We start from the raw sequence: 20,492 nt of genomic DNA on the forward strand, positions 1-20,492 counted from the left end.
AGTATGTGGGTGGGACTTGTTGAATGTGAATTTGTGTGAGGTTATCTAGCTGGGCTGTTTAGTTGGTGAGACTTTGCTATTAATATCTGGAGTTATTTCTTTTGGGGCTGCTCAGATTCCCTAGAGGATACTTTTCTTGTTTCCTGTCTTAAGGGTCAAGATCTGACTGCCAGCATTTTGGGATCTGAGTTGCTCAAGAGGGCATTTAGTATACATAGGCTCTACTAATTCTCTTGTTTTCAAATCAGTACTATTGCCTTCAACCTTGGGTAATGTCCCCACCCTATTCAGAGATTATTTGTTCTAGTCTCTTTAGTATTTATCAAAATGGGGAAAAATTGTTGCTCAGATGACTGGAGTGAAGTTTGCTTCTTAAACACATTTTCAACCAATATTCCTTACTTTAGCCTTCCTTTCACTCCCACCTCCATAAGTAGTGGGATTCCTATGAATTCTTGACATTTTTGGAGATTCTAGAGAATAAATAAGTTTATGCTTGTCTCCTCAACTATTTTTTTTTCTCCTCAACTATTGACTTAGAATTTTCTCAGATTTGCTGAGTTTTTTTTTTTTTTTGTACCACATGTCCATCAGCTTTCAAAATTCTAAAATTTTACTGTTCTTCTCCTTTTCTCTACATCTGTGTAGGCTTATACTTAAAAAAACATCTCTTCATGTTATTTTATTGGAGTTTCAAGGAGGCAAGGTTTTATTAAAGCATGTATTCAGGCTGCCATCGCACTAGATATTTAGGACCCCACTTCTGGTGCTCTGCTATATTTTTGTCAAGATAAATATCCATATGGGTAATAAAATAAAAGGTATGGGCAGATGTTATTCCTGGTGATCATTATAGATTGCAGATTAGCAACCTATAGAATCAAATTGACCCATAGATATATTTGGTTTGACTTGTAAAATGCGAAAAAAAAAGTTTTTTTGTTAATACCACTTCATATTTGTTAAAATATCTGGGTTTACATTCTGATGACTCACAAATCTGATTCTTGAATCTCAAGCTTGGCTTTGACATCCCTGATTCTTGTTTACTCTTTTCACATGGATATTTCACCACTATCTCAAGTTCAGCATGTCTGAAATAGGCTTAACAATCTTTGCTTATTTCAGGGATTGGCCCCTTTTCTGTCAAGTGTGTTGTGAAATATTTACTCTGTGATACAGTTTTTTATTTTTTAAGTTATTTGCTTAGCAGTTTTTTAGACCCAAATACACAAATCATAAGTCTGTTATATAGCTCCATGAGTTTTTCTTTTTTTTCTTTTTTTTTCTTTTTTTTTTAATTTATTTTTTATTGGTGTTCAATTTACTAACATACAGAATAACCCCCAGTGCCCGTCACCCATTCACTCCCACCCCCCGTCCTTCTCCCCTTCTACCACCCCTAGTTCGTTTCCCAGAGTTAGCAGTCTTTACGTTCTGTCTCCCTTTCTGATATTTCCCGCACATTTCTTCTCCCTTCCCTTATATTCCCTTTCACTATTATTTATATTCCCCAAATGACTGAGAACATATAATGTTTGTCCTTCTCCGACTGACTTACTTCACTCAGCATAATACCCTCCAGCTCCATGAGTTTTTAAAAAGCAAATACACCTTTATAACCACCAAGATGAAGATTTGAACATGATTTCTATCTGAAAAGCTTTTCTCATACTCTCTTCTGGTCATTACCACTCAAGTAAGATATGGAACATTTCTATCACCCCTTTATGCCCCTTCCTAATCGATTCCTCCTTCCTCCTCTACAATAACGACCTTCTGATTTCTATCACATGTTCTTAGAATTGATATAAATGGAATCATAGACTGTTTTTCTTGTCTAGTATCTTTCACTCCAAATGTTTTGAGATTCATCTATGTTATTACAAATACCAACTGTTTGTTTCTTTTCATTGTTGAATAGTATTCAGTTCTAAGAAGTTACTTATCTGTTTACCAGCTGGTAGGTATTTGGGTTGTTTTCAGTTTGGAGGTATTATGAATAAGGCTGTCATAAAATTAGCAGACAAGTCTTTTTGTAGATAGATGTTTATATTTCTCTTTAATACATGCACAGGAGTAGAATTGCTGGGTTAAGTGTGGATGTAGGCTACCTTTTATAAGAAACCATTAAATAATTTTCCAAAATGGTTGTACCATTTTATACTCTCATTGGCAATGAGAATTTTAGATACTGCCCATCCTTGCATCCTTCAACTAGAACAGAACCATGTTGGCACATGTAAAATGATACCTCATTGTGGCTTCAATATGCATTTCTCTGATGACTGATGTTGAGTGCCTTTTCATTTGCTGTTTGGTCATTTGTGTATTTTCTTTTGTAAAATGTCTGTTTAAGTCCTTTGCTTATAATTTTAAGTTTAGAGACCTATTGAACAGAAAGTACAGAGTTCGCACATATACCTTCCTTTCCCTCACAGTTTCTTGCATGAGTGCTAGTACATCTCTTACAATTTGTGAACCAATATTGACATGTTGTTAAGTCCACAGTTTACAATAGGGTCCACTCTTTTGTGTTGTACAGTTCTGTGGGTTTTGACAAATGCATGTCATATTTACCATGATAGCATCATACAAAATAGCTTCACTGCCTGAAAAAATCCCTTGTGCTTCATCTCCTTCCCCATCCATCCACCTTCCCCAACCAGTGCCAATCACTGACCTTTTTAGTGTTTCTATAGTTCTGTCTTTTTCAGAATGTCCTATAGTTGGAATCATACAGTATATGTCATATTCAGACTAGCTTTCATTTAGCAATATGCATATAAACTTCTTCCATGTCTTCTTGTGGCTTCATAGTTCATTTCTTTTTATTGATGAATAATACTGCATTGTGTGGATGTAGTACAGTTTATCCATTCACCTGTTGAAGAACATCTTGATTGCTTCTAATTTCTGGCAATTATAAATAATGCAGCTGTAAGCATTTACGGGTTTTTGTGTGGACATAACTTTTCAATTCATTTGGATGAATACCCGGTGGTATAGTTGCTAGATCATACAGAAAAACTTTAGTTTTATAAGAAAGAGCCAAATTGTCTTCCAAAGTGGCTTTGCTATTTTATACTCTCAGCAATAATAACGAATGAAAGTTCTGCTGCTCCACACCCTCACCAGGATTTGGTATTGTCCGTGTTCTGGATTTTAGCCATTGAAATAGATGTAGATAATATCTCATTTTAATTTGCAATTCCCTATTGGCATGTGATGTTGAGAATTTTTTCTTATGCTTATTTGCTATCTGTTGTATTTTTTTTGGTGAGATATCTGTTCAGATATTTTGTTTTTGTTTTTTTTTAAATTTTTTATTTATTTATGATAGTCACAGAGAGAGAGAGAGAGAGAGAGAGAGAGGCAGAGACACAGGCAGAGGGAGAAGCAGGCTCCATGCACCGGGAGCCCGATGTGGGATTTGATCCCGGGTCTCCAGGATCGCGCCCTGGGCCAAAGGCAGGCGCCAAACCGCTGCGCCACCCAGGGATCCCTGTTCAGATATTTTGTACACTTTTAAATTTGGTTAGTAGTTTTCTTATTGCTGACTTTTAAGTGTTTTTTTAAAAATATTTTATATACTATTTCTTTATCAGATATATGTTTTGAAAATATCTTCTTCCATTCTGTGGCTTGTTTTTTCATTCTCTGAATTGTTTTTTTAGATAGAAGATATTACTTTGAAAGTCTAGCTTATTAGTTTTTTTCCATAGATCATGCTTTGGTGATGTTTCTAAAAACTCATTGCCAAACCCAAGGTCACTTAAGTTTTCTCCTATGTTACTTTCTAGAGTTTTGTGTTTTATGTTTATGTCTGCCACCCATTACGAATTAATTTTTGTGAAATCCATTCATGAACATGGAATATCTCTCCATTTACTTAGATTTTCTTTGTTTCTTTCATCAGAGTTTTGTGGTTTTCTTTATAGAGATCTTGTATATATTTGATTAGATTTATACATAATTCATTTTTTAAAAAAGATTTTATTTATTTATTCATGAGAGACACACAGAGAGAGAGAGGCAGTGACATAGGCAGAGGGAGAAGGAGGCTCCCTGCAGGGACGCCGATGTGGGACTCCAACCCTGGACTGCGGCATCACACCCTGAGCTGAAGGCAGATGTTCAACCACTGAGCCACCCAGGGGTTCCACATAATTCATTTTTTGATGCTAAAGTAAATGGTATTGTGTTTTTAATTTCAAATTCCAGTTGTTCTTTTCTGGTTTACAGAAAAGCAGTTGACTTTGGTATGTTAACCTGATATTCTTCAACCTTGCTATAATCACTTACTAGTTCTGGGAATTTTTTTGCTGATGCTTTGGGATTTTCTACATAGATAATCATGTCATCTGTAGACAAGACTTTTTCTTTCTTTCTTCCCAGTATGATTACCTTTTATTTCCTTTTCTTGCCTTAATGTTTTTTTTTTTTTTTTTTAGTGTATGTGCTGCCAAAGCAAGCACTTTTTCTTGTAGTAATGGATTAGCAAGGAATATCAGTATGATAGTTAAATCAGAGTGATAAGGAGAAACATCCTTGCCTGTTTCTGATCTCATGGAGAAAAACACTGTGGTTCTCACCATCAAGTATAATGTTAGTTCTGTATGATTTTTATTCTTTTTTCTTTTTAAAAGATTTTATTATTTATTCATGAGAATACACAGAGAGGAGACAGAGAGAGAGGCAGAGGCACAGGCAGAGTGAGAAGCAGGCTTCATGCAGGGAGCCTGACGTGGGACTTGATCTGGGGTCTCCAGGGTCACGCCCTGGGATGAAGGCAGGCGCTAAACCGCTGAGCCACCTGGGCTGCCCGATTTTTATTCTTTTAAATTTGTTAAGGTGTATTTTATAGCCCAGAATATGGTCTATATTGTTGAATGTTCTCTGTGAGGTTGAGAAGAATATATATTCTGTTGTTGGATGGAGTATTCTGCTAATGTCAGTTAAATACAGTTGATTGATGGTGCTCTCCAGTTTGACCATATTCTTAACTGAATTTATGCCTGCTGGATCTGTCAGTTACTGTTAGAGGAGTTTTGAAGTCTTCAACCATGTTAGTGAATTTATCTCTTTTCCTTGCTGTTCTATCAAATTTGCCTTACATATTTTGACACTGTTATTAGGGACATACACATTAAGAATTGTTATGTCTTTTCAGAGATTAATCGTTTTATCATTATATAATGCTTCTCTTTATTTCTCATAACCTTCCTTGCTTTGAAGTCTGCTGTATCTGAAATTAATATAGCTACTCCAGCTTTCTTTTGATTAGTGTTAGCATAGTATATCTTTCTCCATCCTTTTACTTTTAATCCCTTTGTGTTTTTATATTTAAAATATAAATAGTGGTTTATAGTGGTTCCTTTTATACAACATATAGTTGGGTCTTGTGTTTCTTCTCCAACCAGAATTGTAAACTTCTGTAAGAAAATATATGAGGATATTTTCACATTACCTGGGGTAAGCAAAGATATTTTTTAAAAGGATCACAAAAAAGCTACTATACAAAATTAGAAATTGGACCTTTAATAAAAAATTTTATCAAAAGACACTTTTAAGAAAGTTGATAGGCAAGCCACAGACTAGGAGAAAACATTTGCAAGATTTTTTTTCTAACAGGGTTCATAACCATAATATAAAAAGACCGTTTACAAATTAATAAAAAGGAAAAAAAAGAATAAAAATAAGGAACTTCTGGTTTCTGGTCTGAGAGTAAAGAACTTTGAAGTAATTACTCCTGTCTTTACAACAAGAAGAGGGCTAAACAAAATTTAAAAACTCTTTTAGATCCATTGGAGAAATGAGGTCGTAGGGCAATCTGGTACCCCAGAATTATCTCTAATAGAGAAACAAATAGAGACTGTCACAGTTTATTGAAAGCAGAGGCTACTGTTGGAGCTTGGTAGGAGCACGGAAAGGTGATTGTATACTAGCTTCAGAGATAAAAAGATATCTGGGAGTCCAGGAAGTCCACCACTCTTCCATGAATTTTAGCTTCAGGAGCCCTTCCAGATTCTCAGAGTGTGGATCACAGAAAAATACCAACAGAGAAAGAAAAAGATAACCAATTTGAAATAAGGCCAGTGAGCTGTCTTCTAGCAAAATTTTGAATGAATCTCATTACTTTAACAGATGTCGAACTATTAAGACTTTATTTCTTCTTGAGTCAGTTTTCATATCTTATGTTTTGTCAAGAACTTTGACCACTTTATCTGAGTTGTTGAATTTATTGCCATAAACTTATTTATAGTATTGTCCTGTCATCCTTTTAATGTCTATAGGATCTGTAGTAATGTTCATCATTGTCATTACCAATATTAGTAATTGATTTATATGACATGAAGCTTATCAATTTTATGGATATTTTAAAAAATCTAATATTTGAGTTTGTTTATTCTTTTGTTTCTATTTTTATTTTTATTATTTCCATTGCTATACTTGGGGTTCTGTTTTCATAAAGTTAGAAGTTTAGAACAGTGATTTTATGCCTTTTTAAAACTTTTCAATCACTTATTGAAATGATTTGTATAGTAAATATGCTATGAGATAAGTGAATTTTAGCTTAAAATGCCTATAATCCCCCCAAATGACTATAATTTCCTAGACATCAGTGTATCAGTGTAAAGAACAAACAAACAGACAAATAAAAGCTATAATGAAACTCAACTTCTATTGAAACATTTTCTCTAGGGTAGGAAAATGTATATTTTTAAAAGTTTAATGTACCCAAATATTATATATATCACAATTCACTCTAAAATGTTAAAATCAATATATTTTTAAGCTTTTTAAAAAATTTAATCTCTATACCCAACATCGGGCAAGATTGAGTTGCATGCTCTTCCAACTGAGTCAGCCATATGCCTTTCTTTTTTGCTATAAACATTTAAAGTTATACATTTTCCTCTTAGAACTGCTTTAGGTGTGGTTTTAAAATATTTTTATTATCTTTTAAAATATTTTCTTATTTTCTTTTTTTCCTCCCAAAGATTTTACATATTTATTTGAGAGAAAGAGTGTGCAAGAGTGGAGGTAGGAGCAGAGGGAGAGGGATAAGTAGACTCTACACTGAGCTCAGAGCCTGATGTGGGGTTTGATCCCACACCCTGAGATTATGACCTGAGCTGAAATCAAGAGTGAGACACCCAACTGGCTGTGCTGCCCAGGCAATCCTTATTTTCCCTTTTTTGAACTTTTGGTTTATTTACAAGTATATTGTTTAAGCTTCAAACATTTGGAGGGGATTTTAAGGATATATTATCATCTTTATTATTAATTTCTAGTTTGATACTATTGGGTGAGTGAACATACTTTGTATAATTTCAAACCTTTAACATTTATTGAGATTGCTTAGTGACCCTGCATATCATCTGTCTTGGTGGATATTTCATATGTACTTGATGAGATTATGTATTTTACAGTTGTGGCTTTAGCATTCTAGAAATACCAGTTAGATCATGTTAATGTGAGAGCAGTGAGGTTTTCTTTTTCCGTAGTGTTTTTTTGTTGGCCAGTTCTATCAGGGATAAGAGAGGGGTGTTGAGTTTTCAACTATTGTGGTTCGTCTATTTTCCCTTTAGTTCTTTAGATTTTCCTTTATGTATTTCAAAGCTCTGTTATTAGATGCATTCATATTTATGATTGTTTTATATTCTCATTGATTAACTCTTGTGTCACATGAAATGTCCTTTTGTATCTTTGGTAATATTCTATGTCCTGAAATCAACTTTGTGTGTTATTGATGTAATCATTTTAGTTATTCTAGCATGCTTATACTAGATGTGTCATGGTATATTTTTGACATCCTTTTACTTTTAATCCTACTCCTTACATTTAAAGTGTTTCTTATCAATAGTATATGGGCAATCTCTACTTTGTTCATGGAGTTTTAGACTTTTTTTTTTAAATTTTAAAAAAGATTTATTTATTTATTTTAGAGAGAGTGTGGGGGGGTGGAGCAGAGAGAGAGAGAGAGAGAGAGAAACAGGAGGAGAGAGAGAATGACAAGCAGAATCCTCCGAGTGCAGAGCCCACCTGGGGCTTGATCCCAGGAATGTGAGATTATAACCAGAGCTAAAACCAGGAGCCAGATCCTCAACTAACTGAGTCACCCAAGTACTGCTAGACCATTTATATTTATGTAATTATTATTATGATTGACTTTTCAAGTATCTTCTATTTGATACATTTCTTTCTTTCCTTTTCATGGTTGAGGTTTTTTTTTTTTAGTTTATGTATATTTATCTCTAACTCTATTCACTTACTAGGTATACATCTTTGTTTAAATTTTTAATGATTACTGAGAGCATAGTATTCATGTTTAGCTCATCACAGTTGACTTTCAAATAATGTTATTTTATCAACAATATAAGAAAGTTAGAACAATTGTATTTATTCCCATCCTGTTTGTTGTGTTTTTATTATAATTCACTTGTAACCTACACATGTACACACAAATATATTAACCATAATTAAAACAGATTCTTTTATATTACCCACTTAAACTTTTCTGTTGTTTTTTTTTTCTTTTTGCAGATCCAGGGATCTGAGTGGCATAATTGCCTTTAACATGATAAATTTTGTTTAGTATTAATTGTAGTACATATCTGACTGCTAAAGGAAATTTTCTTGTCTATCTGGAAATGTGTTTTTCTAACGTCTATATCTGAACAGTAGTTTTATCGGATAGGGAATTCTGTTTTTTCAGAGGGTCCCCTTCCCTTAACAATTTAAATATTATGGGTTTGTATTTTTTTTTCTTTCATTTTCTGCTCTCCATTGTTTCTGTTCAGAAGTTCAGCTGTCATTCTCATTGGTGTTACAAGATTTGCAATTAGATCTTTTTTCCTTTGGCTACCTTTAAGATTTACTCTATGTATTTTGCTTTTGTAAGTTTGACTGTGATGTGCTTACGTATGGTTTTCTTTATAGTTATATTGCTTGGGGGTTCGTTTAGCTTATTTTAAATCTGTGGGTTGATAACTTTCATCAGTTTTGAAAAATTTGGGGCTCTTATCTCTTCATATATTTCTTTATTATTATTTTCTCTCTCTCTTTTCTTTTGGAAACTCTAGTTACATGTATGTTAGATCATTTAATGTTATGCATAATTTCTAAGAACTCCTCCTTTTCTCTTTTTGTTTCATGTTGGATAATTTTACTATATTTTACTAATTACTGTAACCCATTATGTCATTCAGTATGTATTTGTTGAGTTGAAAATAAATCACTCTGTGGCTTTTCACTTGGTTTTTGTGATATTTAATATTATTTCTAAGTGCTTTAAATAGTGTAAAATTTTCAAAAAAAAGCCCTTAAAATACGTTTTATTTTAACTTGAATTAAATCTGTACTTTTTTGATGTGATGGTCTGTGGATCAGAGAGATATGAAAGCACATATCAAATAACTAAATATTATAATTAAAATTTTTGCAACATATACATTTAAAATATGATGACTATGATAATGCTTATGATGTTACAGATTTAGGTGAAGTGAAATAAGGAAACTGTATGCTAGTGTAAGTCATGAATTTTCAGCCTGCAAACTTGTTCATGTGGTTTTATAGTTTGTGGTTAGTAAATAGAAATAAATGTTAATTTTACTTATTTTTTAACTATGTGTCCTTTTTGATTGGAGTGTTAGACTGATTAAATATTTTAACTTGAAAATTAATGTAATAGCTTTTTATAGAGTTTTTTTCTTAACTTTTCACAGGTATTATTCTGCTCTAAAAACTATGGAACAGTTAGAGAATGTATATTTTCCCCGAGTTAGTCAATACCGCTTTTGTCAGCTAATGATAGAAAATCTTCCTAAACTCCGTGAGGATATTAAAGAAATCTCCATGTCTGATCTCAAAGACTTTTTGGAAAGCATTCGAAAACACTCTGACAAAATAGGTGAAACAGCAATGAAACAGGTGAGATTAAAAAGGAAAATTTTAATTTGATGTTATTCAGTAGTCTAAATTAGAGAATATATCCAGAGTTTACTTGTTTTTAGTTATATAAAATGCTTATTTTTGTTTAGTTTTATCCTTTTCATATCTTTCCTGAATTTTGTTTTGAATGGATTTAGTCATCATTTTCTTTTGGTCTGTAGCTCTTCCATATTTAAGTAAGGTCAGCCTATTGACTCACCAGCCTGTCTGTCTCTTGGGAATCTTCCCATGTATGTGGTATTACATTAACTTTTGCCAGCAGTCAAATTTAGTATAAAATTAGCTGAATAGGCAGCCTGGGTGGCTCAGCGATTTAGCGCCACCTTCAGCCCAGGGCCTGATCTTGGAGACCCAGGATTGAGTCCCATGTCGGGCTCCCTGTATGGAGCCTGCTTCTTCCTCTGCCTGTGTCTCTGCCTCTCTCTGTCTGTGTCTCTCGTGAATGGATAAATAAAATCTTAAAAAAAAAAAAATTAGCTGAATGGCAGCCACAGGGGCAAACGATATTCCTTTTACCTTAAGGTTCTAAATTGCTCTTTTTAAAAGTATTATCTTTGAATTGGCAACTTCTGTAGCTCAATAATAAAAAGACAAGGCAGTGGACAAGATTTGGCAGTTATTACTTTCTTTTTAAGATTTTATTCATTCATTCATGAGAGACACAGAAAGAGAGGCAGAGACATAGGCAGAAGGAGAAGCAGGCTCTCCCTGCAGGGAGCCCGAGGTGGAAGTCGATCCCGGACTAGGATCACGCTCTGAGCTCAAGGCAGACACTCAACTGCTGAGCCACCCAGGTGTCCCAAGATTTGGCAGTTATAAAATTAATGTACCTTCCTTTTGAATCAGCAGTTCTTCTTCTAGATAATTCCCATTAGAAATGGAGGACACGTGTCCTTGTAATGTTCATAGCAGCTTTGTTTAGTTAGCCCAAAACTGGAAACAGCCCAAATGGACATCAAAAGGGGGATAGATATACAAATTGTGCTATATAAAAATACAATGGAATATTACTTAGCAATAAAAAGGAATGAAATTATTGGTATGTACAAAAAATATTAATCTCAGGCATTATGCTGAGCTACAGAAGCTGGACATACAAAAAAGCACAGATTGTATGACTCCATTTATATTGTAGTTCTACAGCAGGCAAAACTAATTAAAGTGAAAAAAATAGAGCAGTGGTTACCTCTAGGTGGGGTGATTGCCTGAGAAGGGACACGAAAGGACTTTCTGAGGAGATAGAAATGTTCTGTCTCATGATAAAAATTGTACAGTTGGCAAAATTATACAGTTAAGATCTGTACATTTCAATGTATATAAATCTGACCTCAATTGTAAAAAAATAATTGGGAGTGTGTGTGTGTGTGAAGTGAGTAGGTAAAGGTAGATAGATGAAACAATGTGTAAGTATTAATTGCTGAAGGTAGGCGATGAGTACTTGAGAGTTTGTTATATTAATCTGTTTATATTTGAAGTTTTCAGTAATAAGAAGTTTTAAAATGATTATAACTTAAAATTTCTGAGTTAAAATTCCCAATAATCACAGTGTCATAGAAATAAAACAGTGTTCAGCATGCTTTCTAACACCTAGTTTTCTTTTCTCAAGTATCAGAAACTATTTTAGAGGAGAAGCTTCAGGTTTGGCGAGGTGGGCAGAGGGATGTGTGCTGGTTGGGACCTGAGCACACAGCCAGAGAGTGTACCGCAGGCATGACCTTCTCTTCCTTCTCTGGCCAGGGCTTTCTGAGAAGATTTGACCTGATTTGATTTGATTTTCTAGTTAAAGAAATGTATCTGTATCAGACTGTTGTCACAACAGAGAAAATTAAAATTCAGTATAAGAACTTCCTCCCTACTTTATCTTTTTAAAGAATTCTGTATAAACCAGATAATCTCTTATATTCCTATTAATTGTTTCAGCTTTGCACAGTGGTCTATGTTAATTTAAGAGATTTAATAAATTTGTTTAGTAAATTGTTTACTTTGAAGATGTATAGATTTTGAAAATTCTTTATCAGGATCACTTTAATAATAAATCAAAACGTATGTAATAGTGTAGGACTTGTACAATAATGTTTTTAAAAGCTTTAAGAATTTCCTGTTAATTGCTGCTTATCGGTAGATGGACTGTAGCAGATCTGATCTTCAAATTATTTTTGATAGTATCTTTTGTTCAGATTGAATACTTGGTTGATTAAAAAAATGTATTTATTTGCTGTAAATAAACAGAAGCTACAAAAGAGAATTTAAGCCAAATTTATTTCCTGTCTTTTTTTGGAAGCTAGGCCAGAGGCCATTTTCCCTACCATTGGAATGATGGAAATATGGTTAGTTGTGGGGAGGAGCATAGGAAAAGAAACAGTAAAAGTACTGACCAGCAGGTTAAAGTTGGAATTTCAGAGTAGTAATCTGGAAAAGATAAAGGCTAAATTAAGTGTAAGAGAATGAGATTTGAAGCCAGAGTTCAGAAGAATCCAGAGATTCTGAATCTAGAGACTGTCATTATCCCAGAGAACTACATAGGTTAGGAAAGCCCTAGGAAAGTAGAACCAAAAGATTGGATATTACCTCACTTTTAAGGTAGAATAAAGTGTGGGATTTCATAGCTTTTCTCTGAAGTAATCATCTTTCTCCTCCATTGTTGACACTTCAAGATACGAATAGAACATGCATGCATTTTATATTAAAATGAGAATCAGGGGAGCTTCTGATTCTTCTTGTAGCACCTCCCATTTCTTCTCAGGATACTAAGTGTTTCTGCCTGATTGCTTCTGATTAGTGAGGTTTTTTTCTGCACTGGAGAGTTCTGCAACATTAAATTCTCGTCTTCACCATCACAATGCTTTTGGTACTTGAGAAAGTACCTAAGTCTGGACAAGGAGTTCTCTGTATGCCATGAGAATAAAAAACACAATCACTTGGTAAGGTTTTTTTCAGCACAGATGTAAATTATAGTTTAAAGCTCATGTTTGGGATCCCTGGGTGGCGCAGCGGTTTGGCGCCTGCCTTTGGCCCAGGGCGCGATCCTGGAGACCCGGGATCGAATCCCACGTCGGGCTCCTGGTGCATGGAGCCTGCTTCTCCCTCTGCCTCGGTCTCTGCCTCTCTCTCTCTCTCTCTGTATGACTATCATAAATAAATAAAAAAATTAAAAAAAATAAAAATAAAAAAAATAAAGTTCATGTTCTATTATAGAGTCTAAGTTTCTTTTCTTTTTTTTTTTTCAGTCTAAGTTTCATTATTAAACTTATCCTCACTGACCTGTTTTTCATAACCAGTTTTGTACCTTCTGCCTAGGCAGTCCACCAAGTCATGGACCCTGGGATTTGAGGTTTATGAGAATTTCCTGCTGAAAGGGAATATACTCTTCCTAGTTTACTTCCATTACTTTCTTGTAAAAAGAATCAAGCCCCCTACCTCTGCAACTTAAAGAGACCTTTCATTGCAGAAACCTTTCCTATTCATGTCTTTTTTTTTTTTTAATTTATTTGATGGGGGGTGGGAGGGTGGGAGGGTGGGGCGGGGAGGGTGAGCAGGAGGCGTGGAGGGAGAGGGACAAGCAGGCTCCCCACAGTGCAGGAAGCCCATGTGGGACTCTATCCCAGGACCCTGGGATCATGACCTGAGCCGAAGGCAGATACTTAACTGACTGAGCCACCCAGGCGCCCCTAATCATGCCTTAATTTCATTATCTTTTGTCCCATTTGTGGATTTACTTGTTATATATTCACTTGAATATCCTGTAGGCACATCAAACCTAGCATTTCTAAAAGTAAACTCACTATATTCTTACAAAATTGATTTTTCCTATATTTCTTATGTCACATTGTAATATGGCCTACTGTCATAAGCCAGAAACTGGGGAGTACTTTAGACTTTTCAGGAGTATTTATATTCTTTATGTAATTTGTTTCTAAGTCCTACTTGGTAATTGTCAATTCTGCTTCTTAATATCTGTAGATTCTGTGTCCTCCTTTCTACATACCTGGACTGTTGTTACATCAAATTAACTATTCCCTTATCTCTAGTCTTTTCTCCTTTTGCTTATTATTCTAAAATGCAGATATGACTACTTTCTCTTCAGTGATTCCCAGTGACCCTTTACCTAAATCTAAATTCTTCAGTATGAGACAAAAGCCTCACCTCCTGATATTCCTTCTTCTTGTGATATAACAGTATTGGATCTCTTAAAAATTTTGAACGTACAATTTGTTTCCTCTACGTAGAATGCTTTCCATTTCCCCAAATTTCATGTCTGAAGAATTCCTGCCTTTTTCCCCCAAAATAGGCTCGCTTAAGCATCACCTTGTCTTTGGAACCTGCCTTCCTTTGTCCTACTTCTGCCAGCAAAAGATGGTCACTTTCTCCTTGGTGTATATATCCCTTATACTTTTCACACTATATTATAATTATTTATTTTGTATCCTAACTAGACAGTGAGGTCTTTTTTTTTTTTTTAAGATTATTTATTTGAGAGAGAGAGCATGTGAGAGCAAGCATGAGCAGAAGGGAGGAGCAGAGAGAGAGGGAGAAGCAGACTCTCCACTGAGCAGGAAGCCTGATGTGATGCGGGGCTCTATCCCAGGACCTCAAGATCATGACTGGACCAAAGGCAGATGCTTAATCAACTGAGCCACCCAGGTGCTCCTAGACAGGGAGTTTTTTAAGTGAGGGATTATGTCCCATTTTTTTTTACCTTTCTGGGATCTAGTACCATGCCTAAAATGAGTGGCACAAAAAGTCATTTTTTTGAAGGATCTTAGAGCTGAGTTTTAGCTTCTCTGGGGAGGATTTTTTAAACTAAAAAACAGGCTTGTACTTTTTTTTTTAAACCTCTTTTTAATGTGAGAGATGAATCCACTATGAGTAGTCAGATGTTTAACAACTAAAATTCATGGTCTCAGTTCATAGTTTCCATATTATATTTTCTAGTATACATTTTAATAATATCCTTTAGGAGAAAGCAGGAGACTAAATGGTCAAATAAGTCTGGGTTAAAGTTAAGTATATTTCTGTAGTTATGAATTATAAATCTAGGAAGAGGATACAATACAGGATGCTTATTTAAATTATTTAAGCAGGGGATCCCGGGGTGGCTCAGTGGTTTAGCACCTGCCTTTGGTCCAGGGCATGATCCTAGAGTCCCAGGATTCAGTCCCACCTTCAGGCTCCCTGCATGGAGCCTGCTTCTTCCTCTGCCTGCGTCTCTGCTTCTCTCTCTCTCTCTCATGAATAAATAAATAAAATCTTAAAAAAAATAAAAAAAATAATTTGAGCATAGAACCTTTTTTTCAAGACATACTTATAGATACTATGAAATATTAGTTTTGTACATAACAAATTTGGAAGCAGTGCTTTTAAAAAATGATTTGTACTCTGGAAACAGAAAGCCATTAACAGAGTTAATTTGGACAGCTTGATACTGTAGTTCCTTCTGTGAGGTTAGTGGACATTTCATAGAGTTGGGATTTTAGCCAAAGAGGGAACCAGTCCCTTCTACCAACACACATATGCCAACTCAGGAAGTAAATGATCCAGTGTAACTTCAGAGCTTCAGAAAATTAAACATTTTTTCATTACTGTTAATCAATTGAAGTTAAGGCAGGATATTTTATGTACATTCATACATGTGTGATTTCTTTTTTAATTTTTCTGGTATTTTAAATTTTATGTGGCTGGTTTTTCACTTAAAAAAGAATTAGTGATTATTATTTTTAAAAAGTGACAATGTTCCAACCAAAGGTCATTAAAATAATTGGATCCTTATTTGACTTGACTTATTGAAATGAAGAGGAGTATACTGTTTGGTAATTGACATAAAGCTAACTCAAGGATAGGAAACAAAGTCTAAGTAATGGAACTATTAGATATGGACTTTAAAATTTGCATAGTCAAGGAATTATAAGACAAGCTTGAGAATTTTGGCAGATCATTGGAAACCGTAAAGCAAACCATCTGTAAATTCTAGAACTGAAAATACGTTACAAATTAAGAACTCAGTGTGTGGTTGACAGAACATGTTAGACATAGCTGACAAGAGAATTAATGAGCCAGAAGTTAGGTCAGAGGAAAATATCCAAATTGAGGCTCAAAGAGACAAGAGGATGGAAAGTAAAGAGTTTAAGAACATATAGATAAGATAGGAAGATTTAACATATGTAATTATAGCCCCAGAGGAAGAAGAAAGAGATGGACATAAATATAGCAGATCTTAAAGCTATCATTTCAAAAAGTTCATTGAATTTGAAGCAGGAGGAATACAAAAACCCCATATTTAGGCATATGATAATAAAATGTTAGAAAAATAAGGAAAAGAAGAAAAATTATCTTAAAAGCAACCAGAGGGAAAAATTTATTGCCTTCAAAAGAATAGTAATAATACTAATATTTAGCTGATTTCTCAGCAAAATTAATGGAAGCCAAAAGATAGTGAGCTGATATATCTGAACTGTAGATAAACCTTATCTGTCAACCTAGAATTGTTTACCTACCAAAAATATCTTTTAGAAATGGAGGTGAAATGGGAGTGCCCGGCTGGTTCAATTGGTAGAACATGTGACTCTTGATCTCTTGGGGTTGTGAGTTTGAGCCTCATGTTGGGGGTTAGAGTTTACTTTAAAAAAAAATGGAGGTGAAATGAAGATATTTTTTCAGATAGGAACCTAGAGAATTTATTTCTAGCAGGCCTACATAAAGGAATTATTATTTTCAGACAAAATTATCTCAGAAACTCAGAGATGTAGCAAATAAACAGGGCAACTATTTTGGGTAAAATTGCATATATTACATTGGCTATAAAAAACAAAACATCTTGTGGGGCTTACATATTTATAGAATTAACAGTGCAAAACAACACAGATGTAGAAACAGCACAGATGTACATTGACAGATGAATGGATTAAGAAAGTGCAGTATATATACATACAGTGGTGTATGGTATATTATTCAGTCCTTAAAAGGAAACTATGAGGTATCTAAAATAGTCCAGTTAAAAAAAAAAAAAAAATAAAAAAAAAAAAAAATAAAATAGTCCAGTTCATAGAATCAAAGAGTGGAATAGTGGTTGCCAGGGACTGGGAGAAGGGAAATGAATTACTAATCAATAGGCATAAAGTTTCAGTGAAGCAAGATGAATAAGCTCTAGAGGTCTGCTGTGCAACATTGTACCTCAGTCACCAATGATATATTATTTATTAATATTAGTATATGTTAATTATGTAATAATGCATATACATTTAAAAACATGAGACTAGATCTCATGTTAAGTGTACTTACCACAGTAAAATGAAATTTAAAAAAGAATGGAAGAAGATAATCAAGAGTAGAAATCAATATAATAGAAAAAAAATACGTTAGGGAAGATCAACAATGCTGAAAGTTGATTCTTAGTCTTTTTTCAAATAATACTGATAAGCCCTGGCACAACTGTTCAGAAAGAAGAGTGAGAGCATAAATAAAAAATGAGACATCATTCCAGATCCTACACCCAAAGGCATTAGAAAGATAGGAAAATATGAAATTCTTGAACCAATTTTATACCAGAATAAATTTTATAATCTTAAGTTTTCCTTTTTCCAAAATAGGCACAGCAGCAGAAAACCTTCAGTGTTGCTCTGCAGAAGCAAAATAATGTAAAATTTGGGAAGAATATGTACATAAATGATAGAATTCCAGAAGAAAGGAAAGAAAATGAATTGAAACAAGGATTTGAGGAAGAGGATGAGAATGAAGAGGAGGTGATGGGAGTATCTTCCTTCCTTTTTCCCTCTCTCTCTCCCTCCCTCTTTTTCTTCTTCCCTTCTTTTTTTTCATGAATTTTTTTCTTTTGAGTTGTCATGTATGTCTGTGTGACTCTCAGTGTTCCCATGTGCAAATTGAATTTATATAGATCAATTTGTGATGAGCTATTAGAGCAGTGTGTCACATGAAATATTAGACTGCATAATTGAGAGGTAAACAGGATATATTCTAGATTATATTAAATAAGCCATAGATAGTTGGCCCTAGGTATTCTGCCATAATTAACAGTAATATTGTAAATGTAATGATTTTTTTGTAGTGATCACTCATTTTAATTATCTGTGGCAAACATTTAATTTCATGATGGGCTTGGCTTTGCTGTTTAGACTAATTCTGGAAAGCCTGTCTTTTTTCCCCCAGTTAGTATTGAGATATTGCAAAAATGGTTCAAATGTGATTAAAGTTTTTTAATCTTAAAAAAGTCTTAAGTCTAGAAAACTTGAAATTATCCTTAAGTATTCACTTTCTTTCATCTTCGGTATCCAGATTTATTCCTTTTTTTAAAATAATTTTTTTAAAAAGATTTTATTAATGAGAGACACAGAGAAAGAGAGGCAGAAACACAGGTAGAGGGAGAAGCAGGCTCCATGCAGGGAGCCTGATGTGGGACTCCATCTGGGGTCTCCAGGATCACGCCCTGGGCTGAAGGTGGCGCTAAACCGCTAAATCACCTGGGCTGCCCTCTAGATTTTTTTTTTTTTTTAATTTTTATTTATTTATGATAGTCACACACACACAGAGAGAGAGAGAGAGAGAGAGAGGCAGAGACATAGGCAGAGGGAGAAGCAGGCTCCATGCACCGGGAGCCCGACGTGGGATTCGATCCCGGGTCTCCAGGATCACGCCCTGGGCCAAAGGCAGGCGCCAAACCGCTGCGCCACCCAGGGATCCCTGCCCTCCAGATTTAATCCTAATCTTACTTGCTTCTTTTACTCTCTACACAAAGTCTCTGTCACCTGACTTTTTTATCTTTTCCTTTGAGTATGTATGTTTCTACTATATGCCTGAGGATGAGTGAGACTGTATGTATTTCTTGTGTGTGTATATGCACACATGTGTATATGTTAATGTGTGTATGTGTGCATATGCAGTGGATGTCTGATATTGTACGGGATATAGACAAATGAACTGCCTTAGACAGTATAATGTCTTTTTGTTTGTTTTTTAAAGATTTTATTTATTCATGAGAGACACAGAGAGAGAGGCAGAGACACAGGCAGAGAGAGAAGCAGGCTCCATGCAGGGAGCCCAATGTGAGACTCGATCCTGGGACTCCAGGATCACGCCCTGGGCCGAAGGCAGACGCTCAACCGCTACGCCACCCAGGCATTCCTATAATGTCTTCTTAATATGGAATTAGCATGTTCTGGTTGGTCTCTGGAAAATAAATGTTTTTGAAGTTTACTTTTTTATTCTTTTTTTAATCAGTATTCAAAGAATCTCTGTGTTCTCTTCTCCCAAGCATGTTCAAGACAAGTCTCTGTCCTTTAATGACCTTATAATTTAAAACACTCAACAATGATGATAAATACATAAGAATGAACTATTGAACAAATACCAAAATAATTACAAAGGCATTGTGTTTATACTGTAATGTTTTTATAGTTGATAAATATAACATGAAGTCCGTGATTCCTTGTCTGTCTTTAACTGATATTACCCAACAGTAAGCCAGTAGTTTGATAATTTTTATTTTTTTATTATTTAAAAATTTATTTTGAGAGTGGGGAGGGGCAGAGGGAAAGGGAGGATCTTTTTTGATAGAGAGTGAATGTAGGTGGAGAGTGAGTGGGGAGAGGGAGAGGGAGAGAAGGAATCTTAAGCAGGCTCCATGCCCATTGTGGAGCCCGTTGTGGGATTCAATCCCATGACCTTGAGAGTATGACTTGAGCTAAAATAGGGTCAGATACTTAACCAGCTGAGCCACCTAGGCATCCCAACTTTGATAATTTTTAAAATGTGGTTTTATTTTTCAGATCTTAACTGTTCAGGATCTGGTTGATTTTTCCCCTGTTTACCGATGTTTGCACATTTATTCTGTTTTGGTGAGTATCTTTCGTATATGTATTTTGTGTCTGTATATCCACATAAGTATTTGTATAATAAAAAAGACATGTATGCATTCTAGGGCTGCTTTTCTAAAGGTTGACCATAAGCTCAGTGAACATAAATATTTTAAATATCCTCTGTGAGTAAGGCACTTACTCTTTTAAGTTATCATAGTCTGCTTTCAAGTGATACATCACTTCATCTTTATTATGAGAACCTTATACAATAGTATACTTATAATAGTATACTTCCATTTCATTCTTCTTGCATATGCGCTGTTGTATCACAGTTGCTTTTAAATATATTGCTTCTACATTTGTTTACTCTTTTTACATTGCATTTTTGATTAAACAATTCTTTAAAAAATAATAACATTATTTTGATATAATTAATATACCAAAAAATTTACCCTTTTAATGTATACACTTCAGTGGTTTTAGCATATTTATGAGGATGAGCAACTATTACAGCTAATGCCAGAACATTCCATTTCTGAAGAAGGAAACCTTTTTTTCTTTAAAGATTTTATTTATTTATTCATGACAGACACAGAGAGAGAGAGAGAAAGAGAGAGAGAGAGAGAGAGAGAGAGGCAGAGACACAGGCAGAGGGAGAAGCAGGCTCCATGCAGGGAGCCTGACGTGGGACTCAATCCTGGGTCTCCAGGATCACACCCCAGGCTG

General features: G+C 34.7%; 1 protein-coding gene across 1 annotated transcript in view; it reads left to right on the plus strand.

Annotated features, from left to right (window-relative positions):
• Window positions 1-20,492, plus strand: part of EXOC6 (exocyst complex component 6) — a 207,226-nt gene that overhangs the window by 41,859 nt on the left and 144,875 nt on the right. The window contains 3 exon segments of the mRNA NM_001313786.2: window positions 9,735-9,939; window positions 17,544-17,696; window positions 19,737-19,805. Of these exon segments, the coding sequence (NP_001300715.2) occupies window positions 9,735-9,939; window positions 17,544-17,696; window positions 19,737-19,805 (427 nt within the window).

This window comes from Canis lupus, chromosome 28 (genome assembly GCF_011100685.1).
Source record: "Canis lupus familiaris isolate Mischka breed German Shepherd chromosome 28, alternate assembly UU_Cfam_GSD_1.0, whole genome shotgun sequence".
Lineage (NCBI taxonomy): Eukaryota > Metazoa > Chordata > Mammalia > Carnivora > Canidae > Canis > Canis lupus.